The sequence below is a fragment of the Antrostomus carolinensis genome, unplaced genomic scaffold (genome assembly GCF_000700745.2).
Source record: "Antrostomus carolinensis isolate BGI_N321 unplaced genomic scaffold, ASM70074v2 scaffold4020, whole genome shotgun sequence".
NCBI classification, from domain to species: Eukaryota; Metazoa; Chordata; class Aves; order Caprimulgiformes; family Caprimulgidae; genus Antrostomus; species Antrostomus carolinensis.
This window is the reverse complement of record NW_010290391.1, coordinates 1-18,206: the sequence shown is the minus strand read 5'-3', so window position 1 is coordinate 18,206 and position 18,206 is coordinate 1. Positions and strand designations below refer to the sequence as shown.

The 18,206-nt window shown below is 44.8% G+C and overlaps 1 protein-coding gene across 1 annotated transcript in view; it reads right to left on the bottom strand.

Annotated features, from left to right (window-relative positions):
* LOC104528717 (SEC14-like protein 5) overlaps positions 1 to 14,412 on the bottom strand; it is a gene marked incomplete at its 5' end in the record, with an annotated part of 17,291 nt that extends 2,879 nt beyond the window's left edge. The window contains 12 exons of the mRNA XM_029086200.1: positions 120 to 257; positions 637 to 771; positions 1,932 to 2,103; positions 2,724 to 2,794; positions 3,321 to 3,409; positions 3,752 to 3,941; positions 6,350 to 6,379; positions 8,825 to 8,937; positions 10,802 to 11,021; positions 11,688 to 11,816; positions 14,016 to 14,147; positions 14,263 to 14,412. Of these exons, the coding sequence (XP_028942033.1) occupies positions 120 to 257; positions 637 to 771; positions 1,932 to 2,103; positions 2,724 to 2,794; positions 3,321 to 3,409; positions 3,752 to 3,941; positions 6,350 to 6,379; positions 8,825 to 8,937; positions 10,802 to 11,021; positions 11,688 to 11,816; positions 14,016 to 14,147; positions 14,263 to 14,412 (1,569 nt within the window). The remainder of the gene's footprint in view (positions 1 to 119; positions 258 to 636; positions 772 to 1,931; positions 2,104 to 2,723; positions 2,795 to 3,320; positions 3,410 to 3,751; positions 3,942 to 6,349; positions 6,380 to 8,824; positions 8,938 to 10,801; positions 11,022 to 11,687; positions 11,817 to 14,015; positions 14,148 to 14,262) is intronic.
* Positions 14,413 to 18,206: the final 3,794 nt, after the last annotated feature.

Genomic DNA, 18,206 nt, shown 5'->3' with positions numbered 1-18,206 from the left:
AACCATCCCATGCTCACACTTGAGGAGCCCTTCAGTTGTTCTAATTAGCCTTAACAAAAGAAGACATCACTGATACCAGCTCAGCACCTCCTTCAGCCTTAGGAAGCTCTGGTTTGTACCTCGTGTGGAGCTCCTTTGAGGACACTTGCAGAATGATAGATAGTTTCTGTCCATAACCGGATGTGATCCGAGTTCTCCGTCTCTTCTTCTGTTTGATATAGTGACTTGGGAACAAGTCCACCTTCTGGGACAGTACACTGGAAAAGTCAGACAAACAAACATGAGGGTTCACACTCACCAAGTCATCTGTACCATGAACACTCACTGGCTGTCAGAGGGTGACACCCTCAGCTGCTATAAGATCTCACAGTGGGACTAAGTTTACTTGAACCATAACGGTTTCTCTGAGCTCTGCTTACAGAGCTGACCTCTAACCCCATGCTCCAGAGCAGCATCTCAACTTCAGGGTGAAGTCTCCTGTGCACAAGTTAACTGCAGAGAGCAGTGGTAGCCCAGCCAGAACACAGGTTTAACCACCTTTCAGAAGGGAGTGGAAGGCCAGGCTGTTGAGGAGGAGGGAATCGAAGGAGCCTGCTCATTGCAGATTCCACCTGCACAACAGGGAGGACAACTCACCATGCAGTCTCCTCCCAGGAAGTCTGGGATCACATCTTTGTCCACATAGTCCACCAGCCCTCCTGGACCCTGGTAGTTATTCCCACTGTAAATGAGGAACTTCTGCCTCGTGTTCTCATTGATAAAGGGACTGACCTGAAATAAAAAGTGGACAGAAGTCATCACTGTCACTGAGTGAAGTTAGAGACAATGTTTATAGCATCTCATATGGATTCTTCAGGCTCTCGACTGGAATTGCAGTCCCTAAACCTCACAAGAAATTTAAGAAGGAAGTTCTTACATTGGCAGAGGAGTCAGCAGGCATGTCCTGGTCTTGCTAGGACAGAGCCAACTTTCTTCTCAGTAGCTGGAATATCTGTGTACTAGGCTCAGTGTGGGATTTGTTAGGAGAAGGATGTTGATAAAGTACTAATGTTTTCAGTTGTGGCTGGAAGATGAAGGATATTTCCAACTTCCCTGTGTTTTACTCGTCTGCAGGTGCAAAGGACTCAGGGGGAGCATAGTAATTAGCAAACCCAAACTGGCATTTGGATATGCCAATGGAAAATTCCATATCATATCACATGACATTCAGTATATTAACGAGGGTTGACCAGAAAGCTTGGGGATTCTCTCAGATTGCTCAGGCTCTCTTTGGGGACTAGGGTTTCAGTTTCAGGACTGTCTCTGCTCCGGGACTACTAGCCAGGGAACAGGCTGGGCATCGCTCAGCAGGTGGTGAGCAACTGCACTGGGCATCACTCATCTAAATATTCCATTATTACTGCTATTATCTTTACTATTTTAATTTCAGCTTTGTTTCAGCTATTACCTCAACCCACGAGTTCTCTCACTTTTACCCTTCTGATTCTCTCCCTCACTTCCCAGGCAGGGGAGAATGAGCGAGCAGCTGTTTGGTGTTTGGCTGCTGGCCAGGCTAAAACCACCACAAGGCACCAGGCAGAACCATATCTATTACTGTTCTCTTAAGTATTCTCCAGCAGGAGATTAAAAACTATTTGTCTTTTCCCATCAACACAAAAACCCACCAAGTTTGGGCTCCACTGCTGTATGAAGATTTACAGCTTAGGTCTGACATCCTGTCCTGCCCTGGTAGAGGACAGCCACTAGAATCAATGAGCTACAGGCGCGCTACAGCTCGCTCTGCAGCAACACTGTGGCCTCTTCAGGAGTTCAGCCACAAGTTACCTGGATGCTTTTCCCTCCCTAACTCAGCAGAATTTGCACTGATTGAATTATTTAACTATTTGTATATGTATAAGTGTGTATGATCCTGCAATCCAGATTGCACCCACCAGAGTCCAGAGCACAGGAAAAACCCTGGGTGCTCGCACTATCAATAGCCTCCCCAGAGTTTCAGGGTAGTTGTCCTCTACAACCTCAATTATCCGAAGCAGGGCCTTAACTCCAGGCCGCCAGAGATGCCGCATATTTAGCCCTTCCAAGTCCACCAGACATGTCCAGGATCTAAAATAAACATGCAGAAAAAGATCTGTCAGAACTTCATTGCACACTGGCTGCTCAGTTGAAGATCCACAAAACATTTCAGTAACACCATGGGCTGTACAGGATCTAGTGAAGCCAATGAGGGAGACCAGCAGTTCCAATAAAAGTAAATTTCCACTCAGACAGCCTGAATCCAGTGAGCTTTCGTGTAAACCAGACACCCAACCCCAAAGGCAAGAACATATGCTGTCAGTGTGGAAGAGGGTGAAGGTATGCAGGCCTATTGTTAAAAATAATTCAAAAATGCAATTTAAATGAAGGGGGAATCTGGCAGACAGTTTCCTGTATTTATAAAAAAAAAAAAAGATAATTTCATGGATCTGGATTGAAATCACCAAGGTTTTTTGGAAACAGAAAAAGATGTAAGGAAGGACCAAAATTCGCTCTCATATGAAGCTGTAGAATTTATCTGCATTTAAACCCACTATCTCTGGGTACCCCAGAAACAGCCCATAACTGAGACAGAGTGCTGTCTGCAGTTTAACACCAAGGACATAATCTAAGACCTCCCCAGAAGCATTCTTCTCACCACCATGTCAGATCAAACTCTGTAAGGATACAAGCAAACTAACTGTACTAACGTGATGGGGCGGCCAAAGATGTTGGTATTTTCCTCACATCTCTTTTGTCCTTCCTCGTTAATTGACAGAACCTGAAATCAAAGAGAGTACAGACTAGGATTAGCCTGAGTATGACTGAGAAACCAGGACAGCCCAAAGATCTTATTTCAAAAAAAATACAGAAGCCAGAAATGTACCAGTTTGAGAACTTGCAGTGTGCAAAACAGAATAAGAGTCTACATTAAAAAAGCTTCTCTACTGAAAGCCTGTGCTGACCACACAAGGTACAGATATTGGAAGTCTAAGATGAAATAGAAGAGTCTCAAGTTCAAGTGTTATTAATAGAGCTGCACAAAAGGGCCATGGAAAGCTTGCAGCTAAACTGTAAATTAGCAGAAAACATCCTTCTGGCCATTACAAAAGTTTCACTTCTGTCTCTGCAGGAAGACAGAGGAGCCATGCTGTGCCAAAAATCACTAAGTCAACTTTGAGTTACCAGCCACGGAACACAGGAATCATTTGTGTCAGGCAGGTAGATTCCAGCTGCACTACACCAAGGCTTCTGAATACCCCAAAGGAACTAGAGTTCCTCAGTTGAGAAATGAAAGTACAACTTACATGTCGCAGCAGTGATTCCTCTCCCAGGGCTTTCACCAAACCTTTTGTGTCCATCTGGCCAAGACGAAGGATGTAGAGTGGTCGTCCATCTTCAAAAGAAACAGAAGGGTTTAAAGAGGGAAGTACTCTAGTCTCCCAGGCTATCACTCTCTAGTACCTTTTAGAAAAGCCACATTAAAAATTTGAGAAGGATAAAAATCAAACCCAAAGGCCACCTATCAGAGATGTTGGTTTGCACTATCTCTAATCTGCCTGGTCTGTGCCAGAGAAAATAACAAAACTACAGCAAAACAGAGTGGCTATTTACAGATGTTCACTACTCTGCTAACTTTTAAAGTGTCAACATAACTTTCTTCAAAAATCCCAGGTTACTTATGACATCCTTTAATGCAAACTGAGCCACAGTGTCAATGTAAGGGGCAGCTTCTAACCTTTGTCTTGGTAATGCCATCCTCCAGTGTAGTATTCATCCAGGAGGGCTGGGGGCCTCCATGACTGCAGGATATAATCCACCTGGTACTGCTTTCGCCAAGACAGTGATTGGCAGAGCATTTCTCGAGCTTTTTCAATGTTGAAGTCACGAGCCCGCAGAAATCTAAGGATATGTTCATCCTTGGGGATCTGGGAGAAGAGAAAGTCTGAGGATCAAGAGTGGTACATTACCTGTACCACTGTACCACCTTTTTTTTTATCTCTTAAAACTAAAATAACAAATATTAAACCTACATTTCTTCTTCCTCTCTCCTTAACTAATCCAGCTGAACACAGCAGATGGTGCTAGGAGCACAAAGAAGTGACCAATCCATGTCCCTTCGAGAAATACGGTCTTGATACTTGTCCAAGTACTGTGTACACGCAGGCACAGCCCATGAGAAACCTTTCACTGACCCAATTGCCAGAAGCCCCAGCAAACTCTGGGCTGGTTAAAGTTTCCCTCAGCTAGCTAACAAGGATAAAATACTGAATGAAAGTAAGAGCTGCAAGCTGACCTCCCCGTAGGGCAAATCAGCAGAGGATGGAAAGCATCCACAGGTAACGCGTTAACCAAGTTAAGCACTCGCCGTTTGGAGGGGGCTCACAACAGAACAGTCTTTGAATGATGACCCACCAAGACCAATTTCAGCTCCTGTGCAGGCCCTTCCTCTCTTCTGCTGCTGACCATGCTTCCCTGGTGTTGTTTGAACAATGAGGCTTTTGGGTTCTTGCACCACCACATCATACCAGTTCTTGCCAAAACAAACAAATCACCCAAAAGGACAATATCCCCTCTCTCTACCGCTCATCTCACTTTCTATCAGTAACTCCAGCACCACGGCCACAAAAGCCTTCCCAAGCCAGGTCTGTAGGACAGCTTATTCCAACCTCCTTCTAAATCTCCTGTGTTCCCTTTAGCTGATAAATCCAAGAAAAATTGCCAGTAACACCAGTTTTTTTTCAATAACCCCAATAGATTCCACAGAAACACCAGATTTGACTAAAAGTCCGTCAATTTGCCAAAACCACGGGATCAAAGCTGCTGATTTCTCAGTCCTTTCACCCTAGCTCCCCTAAAAATGTTTGACCTCATTCTCTACATCAAGTTTCCATTAAAAATTCAAGTTCTGTGAAGCAGGGATAGTCTCCTCCAGAGGATCTGTACTGTGCTGAGCACAATGCAAGCCATCTGAGCCCGGCTGCAAGACAAAACAAGCACGTTCAGGAGTCAAAGCTCTTTTGTTTGTTCACTGACATGCTCATGAAAACAGAAAGCAGGGAAGAAAGCGAAGCTGTCAGCAGTGTCAGGCTAGGAGCAACTTCAGTTTCAGAAGCTGGTATGAAGCTGCAAGAGATATTAAGAATTGATTTCACATAAAGAAAGAGTTCAGGCAGCCTAAAGCCAAGCCTAGAAGCACCTAAAGAGGAAATGGAGATCAATGCTGTTCAGAATATTCTAAACCCTCTGCAAATACTGCATTTGTACATCACAGAAAGGAAGAGAGCAACCTTCCCACATAGGATCTCAGATGTATTTAGAACATCACCAAGATTTTCCGCATCGCAGCAGAATTTTCATCAGATTATTTACATCTCTGCTGCTCAGAGGAAGCTGTTGTTCACAAGACAACAGATAAAACCCACAAACATCTGCAACGGCCCCTGGATCTCCTGTAAGCTGCAGAAGAGGGGATGGCTGTTGGGAGGTTTTGCTATTTTTCATGTTTTAAAGCTATACTGTACCTAGCTACAGGTCAGGGACAAATTCAGCACTTGAGTTTGGACCAAAGGTGGGGAGCTCCAAGGGACTTACTCCACTAAGTGAAATTGGCCTCTTCATTTTCTTTGTCCAACCAAAGCAATAACTGCCATACACATGCAAATGAAGTTTTAATTTCAGCCTGTTTTTCTATTTACTAGTGAAACTACATGTACTGTTCTACATGGGGCAAAACAATCAATTATTAACTTTAAGTATCCACAATTTTAACACCATTTTAAGTTGTTTTTAAAGCAATGATAAATCTGATTAGAAAGAATAATGTCTGTTTTGGAAGGAAGAGGGAATGGATAGTGAAATAGAATGAAGAAGACAAAAATAAGAAGGGACAGTTTCCAAGAAACAGGAGATCTACAAATATTTTTTAACAGAGGAATAAGGACATTCCTTCTCTGAATTAAAAGAACAGATTGTCACAGGAAGGTAACAGCCTCTCCAGAGAAAACTCAAATCACATAGGACAAGCTCCTGATTTTGTATTATTCTGACAGGCAATCAAGAGAAGCAAAAAAGTGAGTAGTAAGGGGATTTAGGATGAAGTTTCAATAGCCAGCATCATCCTTCCTCCTTGTTCAAGACCATGTAGGGCTCACAAAGCCTACGCCAAGGGTCCAAGGCAGCTCCCAGCTGTCACTAAGAGCACTCAGCTCTGCCTTGCCAAGGTACCTAACACAGCAAGCAGCTGTCAGAGAGCACAAGGGCTTGTACACTCACAGAGCTCCGAGCACCCAAGAAGCAGTTGTTTCACTTTTTCCTCACATGCTGTCACCTTTACCTTCTCCAGCTTCCACTCCCCAGCCTCTGACTAGGAAGAGGAGAAAAAACAACTCACAGAACAGACATTTAGAATGTGCTTCTACCACCTGAAACCGAGACCCTTGCAGATCACACATGGATAGAGTCTCATTGTCTTACTCCTGTCTAGGGCTCGTTTTCAGCTGGATACCCAATAGCCGAGATATCTCCTACCACACAGGAGTCCACACTGTTTTACTGGACAGATCACTGTAGAGCTGAACAGCTTCATGTCCTATATTTCAGAGCATAACTACACCTGGGAATTCATCCCAGCCTGCTTTGTTCCATATCTGCTTGTTGTCAAGCCCCTTTTATCTGACAGGAGGTTGAATCCGGGGAGACATGGATCACAAACAATATTTAGTAGACCAAGTTAACTACTAAATTAATAAGTTAATCTGTTATTATTAGCAGGTAACCATCCACACAGTTCACTCACACAGTTACCTCGTTAGTTGGAGGCCAGCCCCAGCTGTTTACTCAGAGGCAGAGCATCATAGCAACTTGATAATACCTAAAGGTGGGTGTTCAGAGAGTACTTCAAGGGCTTCTTTGTTCCATCAGGTGTGTGTATATACATATATATACACATATATACACATATACACACACACTCCTGTAGTCTTTACCCAGATCTAGCAGCCACCACACCCTCGAACACGGTCCAAGTTATACAACCTGGTGATGCTGCCATCTACAAGTGGCCTTGGACAGATTTGGCAGATGTTTGGTGTTCTGAATTTATCAGCTTTTGTAGATTCAACAGCTTTGTTAAGTCTCTGGAGCTTATTAGCTGCTGGGAGACTTTCACACACTACCTCAACACATACTTCTCTTCAGCCTGTGGTTTTCTGGTAACTTTTTCTCCATCCACATTCATAGGTACCAAAAAACCCCAGACAGGAGAGTTCTTCACAACTCCAGTAGCAACAGAACTATAGCACTAAATCTTTGGTACATTTTATTTCTACATGGGTGATACATTAGTTTTTCCAATAAAAAACAGGGGTTTAAAAATCATGTTTGAACTCAGATGAGCCATGCTGAGAAAGATACAGCAAGGCATGCAGAAAGCATCAGCAAAACTCCTTGCAAACAGCAGTCTCTTTGGAAAGGCCAGTTAAAAGAAAAAAAAATAAAATTAAAATCTTGCAAAGCCCAGGGATGCAGAGTGCCTCCTAATCCATTCTGTATGGCTGACTGAGCAGTTGGCTTCTAAGCCAGGAAGCTATTACTATTGAAACCTTATCTAGCTGTACTCTGTTTTCAAAGGAGATCACTTGTTCCAACCATGTTTTTCCTGTTTTCCCCTCTTCCTAAGCACTCTATCTACCCAGCCCACCCCACTAGTCTGTTGCTATCCTTAGTCCTTCCTTCCTTCCCACCCAATCTCTCTCCATCAGGAAACCTGGAGTCAGATCCCTTCAGAGGCATTCAAGCTGCTCTGGGTCTTTTCATTTTCTCAGCCACGTACCACTTACCTTCTTGGCCTGATACAGAGACTCCCCTTCAGCTAGGAGGAGCCCAGGCAGCTGCTGAACATCACAGCAGAGCAGAGATACATCCAGCACATAGTACCTGTGCTGCTTTTCAGGGAAAGATGTTTCTCTCTATACTAGCTGGCTAACTCCACCTGTACTTGCCCCAATCTAGTGCCCTCAGCTCCTCTATTTTGGAGGCTTACACAATGTACCTCACACCATAGGTTGAGACTGTCTCTACTTCCTGAATCCTGTGTGGTTTTGAAATAGTACATTTTGATAAAGGAGATTAAAATAAGAACAGAATGAAACCTCCTCAAAAGATTTCAGCCCTTGGCTGTACAAGCTCACACAACCTGCCTGCTGTACCACACACAGTGCACTGCTGACACACAGCAGCCAAGAGCTCAGTGCTACCCACTGCCTCTCTGCTGAGCAGCATCTGCCCAGGGACAGGGGACACACCACCAGTGCAGCTAACCATGCCTCCCACCCCAACCTGCAGCTCTTGGGAAACACAACTCATCCAGACAAGCCAGTCTGGGCCACCAAGCCCCAGTCCATGCTAATCTGAGTACACAGCAAACACACTGTGCTCGGGGACCAACCTGCAGCTCTTGGGAAACACAACTCATCCAGACAAGCCAGTCTGGGCCACCAAGCCCCAGTCCATGCTAATCTGAGTACACAGCAAACACACTGTGCTCAGGGACCTCCGAGTGGCCTTTTCAATACTGACAGGACTGGACTGGGCAATGCAGGAGCAGCCTGTGACACTGCTGGATCCTGCAGCAAGGTCACACAGGCTGTTCTCCACGCCTGGCCTTTTACCTAACCTTGCCAAAACAACTGAGTCTCAACACACAGATTGTCTCTGACCCTGAGTTTGACTGAAGGGTTGAAGGCACACAGGCTATGAGAACAGCAGCGTCCAGGCTTGCAGAGGGCTGCTCTCTGCCTCACCTACCCACCTTGCCTTTGTGCGTTTCTTGAAGCCACTGGCGAAGGCGGATCAAGCAACTCTCTTGCATGGGAGTCAGCTGGCCCAGATATCGCTCGATGTAATCAGCATCCAATTTGTCAGCTGGAGGAAGAAGGGAAAAAAAAAAACCAAAACAATTCAGAGGAGACTTGGCACAGGCAGAAAGGAGATGTGCAGTTATTTCTACACATCAGGTTACTTATGATTTACACTGGAAAAGCGCAGAAGGCCTCATTTTAGCTGCCTGAGGGAAGTGAGTGATAATCTCACAGTGATTAGGGCGTGAGGACACAGACAGCATGTAAGGTATCAAAGCTAGATCACTCTGTCTCTTAGAACACTAGTATTTCATTCAATCCTGAACTGCTCCAGCAGTAGCTTAAAAAAAAAAAACCCAACCAAACCCCCAAAACAAACAAAAACAAAACAAAAAACCAATAAAACAAAAAAAACAAACAAAAAACCCTCACAAAAAAAAACAAACAAAAAACCAAACCCCAAAACCCCAGGAGCCCTGGCACTCATCCCATTAACCACTCCAAGACCTGGGCACTTAAATCTCCTGGTGTCCTAAGGATCTCACACACAATTCCAATGACAAGAGGCTAAAAAGTAGATAGCTGAAAACTTAAATGTTACTCTGCTTATGGACACCACAGGGAAAGGGAGAATAACACTATCAGTTCTGACAGCAAAGGAGATTTTTAGCATGAGATGTCCTGTGCACACCAGCAGCTCGAGGTCCCTCCAGATCAGAGACAAAGGACAAGGGGTTTGTGACTGCCAGCATTCAGAGACAGGAGCAGATGTGTCATCTGAGGTTTGCATGTGCTGATGCCAGCAAGGAGAATGTGGTTCCCAAAGGGGAGCAGCACAGGCCAGCAGCTGGGCTGCAGGCACGCAGGCACACGAGGAGGAGGGCTGGGAGGAAGACCTCTGAGCTCTTCATCAGGCAGGATTTTCTTCAGCAGATACCATTAACTATAGAATAAGGCCCGGACACCCACAAGATACACCACTGCTGACTGATAACACAGAAGTTATATTTGATAAATGCTGTGCCCCCACCAAATCCACAGAGCTAGCAAACTGGGGAGCAGGCACAGGGAAGCTGATCACCTCCTAAACATGAACATAAGCAGAAAAATAAGAACTACTCTCCTCTTCGGCTAGATGGGATCTGCCATTTTTGGATTAATTTTAATCTCAAAGCACATGAACATTTCTTAGTCAGCTCCTCTATGGATTTCTATCCTTTTTCCAGATGGATTCCAATACACAGAAGCTAACAGAGAAGGTCTGGCAAGCCCAGAACCATTGATAGTTCCCAATTCCCAGCTTTTTCCCTAGTTACACTCAGCAAAGTGATGTCTTTCCTTCTGAGGAGTGACAACACTCCTATTTCTAATGCCATAGCTCTAAATTAAAAAGCCCCTCCTGTTTCTTTTTGTCAGAGAAGAATTTTGTTTAGTCTGTTTCATCAGATCAACACACAGAAAGATAAATTCCAATTCAGGAATTTTGTTTAAGAAGTGCTTTAGGTAACATTCTGCAAGTTTGGCTTGGTATAGGGGGAAAAAACATCCAAATCAACCCAAAAGATTAACTTTGAAACAGCCAAAATATTTCATTGTAATTCAATCAAAGTGTACTTTAAGCTTCTCCAATTTAAGGTGTAAAATACCTTAAAGGTTAGATCAAACCCAAGTTGGTTTTTTTGTTTGTTTGTTTTCTAAGTTCAAAGAACACATACTGCCTGTACAGTTTTTTTTGGCTTTTCTGTTTTGGGGGGGGAAATTAAGTTCCATTTTTTGTGTTTTTCTGGAAGAAAGAAAATAACTTTCCCTCCTCCCCACCCACAAGCCAGAAGAGAAATCTCAAAAATAAATAAAAATAAACTCATTATTCAGTGCTACTCAAGGCATCTCGATTGCCAGCAGCTGCTACTGCCTGGACAGTGCATTACCATCAGGGCTGACAGCTTCTGCTGGAGGGCAGGAGCTGCCAGTTTGCTCTTTGGTAGTTCCACGAGCCCCAGACTCAAGTGGTCTATCATCAGCATCACATCCAACAGCCTGGACTCGCTCATCCTTCTGCCCAGATGCTGGGGGAGGCGTCCAGCGAGGGATGAAGGTGATCCCTTGGGAGATGAGCTCCTTCAGATAGTGTTCAATCACTTCTTTGCCCTGAAGCAGAAAACTCTCATTAGGAAAAAAAACCAATCCCATCTCCCCAGAACCAGCAAGGTGCAGAAGAGTTTTCCTCAGGACAGATGACTAATACTGTTAGAGAAGGGAAATAGTTGTCTCCTTCCATCTGTGTGAACCTGTTGGAAAAATTTCAGTATGAAAGCACCATACAAATGGTGAATTACAACCCTGGCCAGGCAAATTCCAATGCTCGGGATGCAAGTACCCTTATAACACTTTTATCCCGTTCTCCTGCTCCCAAGCCATCAATTATCTGCCCTGTTCATCTGCAGCCCAGAAGAAAAGGCCACCAAAAAGAAGTGCTTCTGCCCAAGCTACTGCAGAGACAGGGTGCTGATTTTTACTCAGAACTTTCTCTTCCTGCATGAGAACAGTGTCCTCAGTGTCTGAGGAGCCTGGCACCCACAGCACCCACTGCGATCCTCCTCTGGCACAGCCTGCTCCCTCCCCTGCACAGACACATTCCAGGGAGCAGATTGTTTTTGCTCATTGCACACTGGCTTTTTCTTCGTTTGCCCTACTGAGGTATTTCAGAGACACATGTGAGGGTATAAAACCATACTGGGTCTATTTTACAGCAAAGAAAATAGAGGCACACTGAGAGAAGGGGTTCGATTTCTTTTTGTAATGGCCCAAACTTACCCGCTTGATGTTTGAAGTGTACTGCTTCATGGCAATTTTTTCTACTGTGCTTTCAAAGCCAAAAAATGACTTGATGTCAAGAGATGCAGACTGTTCAAAGCAAGTCCACTCTTCGTTCTCAGGGTGAACCTAAGCCCAAAGATACACACAGGGTTGGATAGTAGCAGATAGTTCACATCATGGCAGGGCCCTCACCCTTGGTATCATAGAATCCCAGAGTGGTTTGGGTTGGAAGGGACCTGAAAGCTCATCCAGTTCCAACCCCCCTGCCAGCAGCAGGGACACCTTCCACTAGACCAGGTTGCTCAAAGCCTCATCCAGCCTGGCCTTCAACACTTCCAGGGAGGAGCAGCCACAGCTTCTCTGGCCAACCTGGGCCACTGTCTCACCACCCTCACAGTGAAGAGCTTCTTCCTAATATCTCATCTAAACCTCCCCTCTTTCAGCTTAAACCCATTTCCCCTTGTTCTGTCATTAACTGCCCTTATGAAAAGTCCCTCCCCAGCTTTCTTGTAGGCCCCAATGATATGATACTGTAGCCAGTATCATACTGGCTATTTAATCTCCAGAGCTACAGAGTGAGGGGGCAGAAGAGGCTTCCTACGAGGCACCGACAGATCCACATTTAACAGTCAGATTAATTCTCCCAGAGCAACAGAAGCACATCATGAACCGGACACCCGGATGTTTTTGGTCAACCCAGCATTCTTCATACACACAAGGAAATCAAGATTAAAACCCACCTCTGCTTCAGCACAAGTGGCACTAAAATAGCAGTGAGACTGCCCACTTGAAACCATTATGTCAAAACCTTCCTATCGAAAGACAGGGATGGCCTCTGGGAACCTGCAATTAAAACCCCTACATCTGCAGCAAAGGATGAACACAAAGCAGGTTTTTTTTTCTAGTTTTGGATAGGAAACATCCACTGAATGCCAGTCTTCCCCCCAAAACACAGCAGAAATGGCAGAGCAGCAAGTTTTCCCACTGTTAGTTCGAAATCCACTTTTCCTTTCTAGCCATTTCCCCTCAGTTACTCTCTATATAGTGAAAACCTACATAATCTTTTCCTCTTTTATACTTAACCCTGTTCGGAGAGGGCTCTGCCTTTTCTCTGTAGGTGCTGCTGTTCACAAACTGACATGAAAGAAAAAAATTCCAGCCCACACACAAAGATCCCAGCTCTATAAAGGACACACATTCCCCCAGGGGAGATATTAAGTAACTGCAGGAGTGGGATCATATTTCTCCAAGTTGCTTCAGAGAACACTGCAGAAAAGGAAAGATGAGAATAAACCTGTTTCCGGTGCACTCTGGCAGGGAAAAGGGAACTGGTAAAAATAGAGCAGGGAACCATTTGGAGGATGCAGACAGCTCGCTCCTGCCCTGTCCCAGGAAGAGCGCTCCCCTCAAAGCCCAGCTGCTGATGTTTCCTTCCGAAGGACACGAGCTGGAGGCAACACAGCCAAAATCAGCAAGTGCAACCATGTTCAAGGGACTCCAGAGCTGACCTGGGAGCATTTCAGACCTGTCAGCGCCTTTCACAATGATGGAAGTTTGATTTACTGTGGTTTTTAGGAAGCCTCATGTAGCCACCAAGTCATGTTTGGCTCAGGAAACTCCCACACCACCCAAAATGTTAATAGCTTCTCAATTCTTTGTCTTGCTCAAAACAGAAGCTACTTACAGTTTGCTTACTCCCAAGAAGCTGAGCTGTTGTCCAGTTGCCAAAAGGGCAGGTAAGTAACAGGATCTGGACTTTTGTTTAGGGAACAAAAAGCAGTATCTGATTGCTTCCAGAAAAAGACGAAGCTATTTAATGGTGACTGAGCCCTAATAGCACAATTATAATGAAACAGCACACCATTGCTGAAGATACAGCCATAAAGTGAAATATCCCAGGCCACAAATACAGCTCAGGACCTTTCTCCAAATATTTAGAGTATGAATACCATGACAAGATGCTAAAACTTTCATTTATTAGCGGGCAAAATTGATTGTCAGACTTTACTCTGGTCCTCAGAATAATAAATACTAAAGGTTTCCTTTGAAATATCCAAATCTAATACATGTCCAAGCTCCAGATACTTTTATTAACTTGAATTTCAACCCAAAAGAAACTCAGGGAACTTAGCCAGTTCTGGAGCACCATCTGTGTTTTCTACTCTCACCCTACGGCCTAACACTCCAATGGCCTTGCAGTCCCAGCGTATCTCATCGCAGTACACAACTGCCCAGTGTTCAAATCCATTCCAGCAACTTCAGCCTCTACATTAGGACATGACTTTCACCACTCCCTTCACAGACAAGTAGAAACAAGGCACTCACTGAGTAGCTACACGTCTCGAGGACGACAACGCGGTTGGCAAAAGTCTCATTGTGCGCTTCGATGCGGAGAGTTCGCTCTTTCCAGTTCACTGTGTTTTTCTGGATGAAGAAAACATATTCTACCCCTGCAATCTGAGGAGGATGAAGAACCAAAAAGAGGGGAAAAAAAAAAAAAGAGAGAGAAACTTTAGGAGACTTTATTAATCTTAGCCAGCCAACAAAATGCATGACTGTACCTTCCACTTGCCTTCTTTAGCAGCCTGGGAGCATCTACGTTCAGTTTGCAGCTCCGTTCGATGATATGTATAGCTCCATCGTCACTCCTGGATTCATGCAGGATTTCACTCCCCAGGAACACTGGGATCTCTGGACATGTAGGAAAACGTTTCTCATATGCCTGGAAGTGAAAACAAAACACATTTCAACTTCTGGCTAGATTAATTCTTTGTGAATTCATTATTTCCCTTCCAGTAAGAGTTCAACAAAACAGGCGCCCTTCACCTCTGAGAGAAGAGGAGCCAACGCGGGGGTTGAAGGTAAAACCAAATAATTATGAGCAGAGCCAGCATCCGCTCACATCAGTCATTGAGCTAAACATGTCTTCATATAACTTTTCTTTCACACATGAAGTAGAAACAAAAGCTTGTTGCTAAAGGGTACTGGGAAGGAACTCCTAATAACTTCAACATCAGGAACCAAATCTTCAGCTAAGCATTAGCAAGCGCAGCTCTGCTGATTTCTGCTAGCTAAGGACTTGACCCAGAGATAACAAAATTGGTGTCAGGCACATCGCCAGCATGAAGAAGCTATTTAAAAATATTAAACACTCCCGTGCCTTAAAAATGTGATGTGTCAAACAGTTCTAACTGCCCCAAAATATCAAGGGTAAGATGACCAGTTACTGGCTACTCATTTGGCCTTGATTTATCCATTTCTAAAACAACTCTGCCCTGGTTTTGAAATCTTCCTTGTTTTAATTAACCCACTTGCCTCTGAAAAGCCTTTTATCCAGAGCTTCTTTACCAGCTCTAGTAAACATCCAGTTTTCCATGGCACTTGCAGCAAAGTTCACTTGCATAAGCGCTACCTACTGTTGCTCCTCTTTCCCCAACTTCTTCATCCCTCGTTATATCGCAAGATTTTTGCAGGATGGAATGTTTTCCTTGGATTTCTGAAAAATGTTTTGCACCTTGGGATGCTATTGTACATGTGTCAGTGAAGCAGCACTAGCACAAGCTGCAGAAGCAGCCCAGGATTCAACCACAGCCATGGCAGGAGGAGAACCCCTGCTCTCTTCCCGTTGCACTCACAGAGAACTACACTGTTTTTAAATTATTATTATTATTATTATTATTTTTGCTATCATTCCACAGCTGAGCCTGACCTCTAAGAACTGCTGCCATCCTCCCATCTTTTGTAAGATACAACCATTTTATATATCACATAATTATCTCACAAGTATTTATATCTACCACAAAAGAAAATATGAATGTGATAACGATGGAGATGAGCTCGGTTGGCAGCACACGCGTCGTGCTACGGGCATACTTGGGGGTGGCTGCATTCTCCATTACCACAGCAGTTGGAAGGCTGGTTGCCCCCGTATGTATTCATGTACCCTCGTGTTGTGAATAATACCTGCTCTTAAAATAGCTCAGGCACTTAAGGACACATTCCATATCTCCTGCTCCTAGACCTCTGAATGGAACAGAAGTTATGTCAGGTTATCATATTGCTCTAGTGTCAGGAAGAAAGCACAAGCAGACTATCAGCTGGAGCTCTGGCCATAAACAGTGCCCAGGTCTTTAAATCAACCCCTCCAAGTCACTGAGTCATGTTCTGCTTGCTTTGCCACAATTCTTGGAGAGCTTTCCCCATATCTGCGAGGCCTCTATCTCTGCTTTTCACTCCTGATCACAAGGAAAACTAAACCAGTTTAGATAAACATCAAACTTCCCATGGCCAGTGAGTGTTTCCAACACCATTCCACCTGGCTCCACGCAGCAAAAGCACACTCAACGCTTTAAAAAGCTTAGTTTAAAAAGCTTAATTTGTTAAGATGGAAATTCATGGATGTATGTCAGGCACTGCAGCAGGATGCTTCCAGCTCTCCACTCCTGGGATGCTGCGTGTTCCTCAGCGGTCACAGAGCAGAGGGGTGCAGCCCTTATTCCCTGCTCTCTGATACCGGTAATTACCAGCACATGAATCTTCTCAGGCAAAGTTCATATTTCCTACTTGTGGCTCTACCTGCCCTGAACAGCCCCAGCACTCTCAGCCTGTCCTCACAGCAGAGCTGCTCCAGCCCTCGCATCATCCTCGTGGCCTCCTCTGCACTGGCTCCAGTAGCTCCATGTCCTTGTGCTGTTGGTGGCCCCAGCACTGGAGGCAGCACTGCAGGTGGGGTGTCAGGAGAGCAGAGCAGAGGGGCAGAATCCCCTCCCTCCACCTGCTGCCCACGCTGCTCTGGGTGCAGCCCAGGACATGGTTGATAAGATGGAACCGGGATTGTCCTTGTGCTTGACAGCAAATCACAAGACCATTAAAATACCCATAAAACCCAACACCTCCATTCCCACAAGGAATTCCAGGCCCTCCTTGCCCTCAGCTACCCAGCAGCACATCCCTTGCTGCCTGAACACAGACATGCTCTCCACCGCCTCAGCTCACAGCTCCAGGCAAACAGGTAACACCAAACGTTCCAGGGCTCCACATTCAACAGGCAACAACTAACCACAGGAAGCAAAGGCTGGGTCAACACCATCCATTTCTCTGGGTCAGGGTTGGCCAAGGATTCCTTGCCCCAAGTACTCATGATTTCCCACAAAGTTAAGAGGTGCAAAGCAGCTGGAGTAGAAAAACATCCCAAATAGGGCAATCCCAGCTTCTCATCCTCTGCTCTTTCAGGGGTGCAGCTGTGCCAGGAACGTTTGAGAGCGTCTGCAAAGAAACAAGAGCTGTTCTTCCACCAAGACAACGAAAGATCAAAGCACAGGTAACCGCCAAAGGCCTCACTTCAACATCCTCACCAGGAGTCCTGAGCAGTAACTGCCTCCCCACCACGGAAAGACCACAATGACCAATTTGAAGCCTCCCATACCACCACTGAATCTAGGTACCTCTGGCTCTAATTTGAAGATCAAGCCACTGGATGTCAACACACATCTGTTTCTTTCTCCACCAAGTATGCACTTGATCCAGCTGGAGAGAGGCTTCCTCATAAACTGATATTACATTTCACAGAATCCCAGACTGGTTTGGGTTTGAAGGGACTTTAAAGATCACCCAGTTCCAACCTCCCTGCCATCAGCATTTAGCAAAACCAAGACCAGGACAACTATTAACAGAGTGTGGTCGCTGCTTCAGCCAACTAAACAACATCTGGGCGATGAAGACAGGTCAGGGCAGAGAGGCACACGTCTATGCACAGCCCTGGTGGTATAACTAAGATAACAGCCCAAACCCATCGCCTAAAAAGGTGGAATATTTCTATATTTGAGGAAGAATCCCTTTTGCACACCAATATTAAGTCCTTTGCTAATCTTCTTTGCGCAACAACTCTAAAAATACAGCAGCTGAAGATGCCTGAGATCATATGAAGGACAGCTGAAGCACCACGCTGCCGTCACAGTGAAGTTGTCCTGTTAACGGGTCTGATCTCTCATCGCTGAAGGGACTGGGTTATCAGGAGAACAATCTTTGGCACTCAGCATCCTCTTATCAAAATCAGTATCTATATGAAATGGTACATTTTTGCTCCAGCAGAGAAATTGAAGGGAATTCATAAATACAGAGAAATCTCTTCCATTTTTTCAAGCCATTGCTAGAAGTAGCTGTTATTTTCCCCTCCTCTATGATTCTGCAGAGTGGGAGGTGAACAGCAGAGTGACCCAGTCAAATGAAAGGACAGGGTACTTCATTTTATTATTTTTTAAATTCTTTGGCTGTTAATCTGCCTGCATCTGCTCTTCCACCTCCTTGCTGCAGTAGCTCTGCACTGACTAGTGCAGAGGAACTATGATTTGTCTCTCACTTCTCTGCCTCTCCTTCCCCAGAAGGAATTACAGCAGTATTGTGCCACTCCACCACTGTCTCTCTAAGTGCAAAACCACAATATTGCTTTAAGACAAACACCTTATTATTATTTATATATATATATAAATCATAGAATGTTGTGAGTTAGGAGGGACC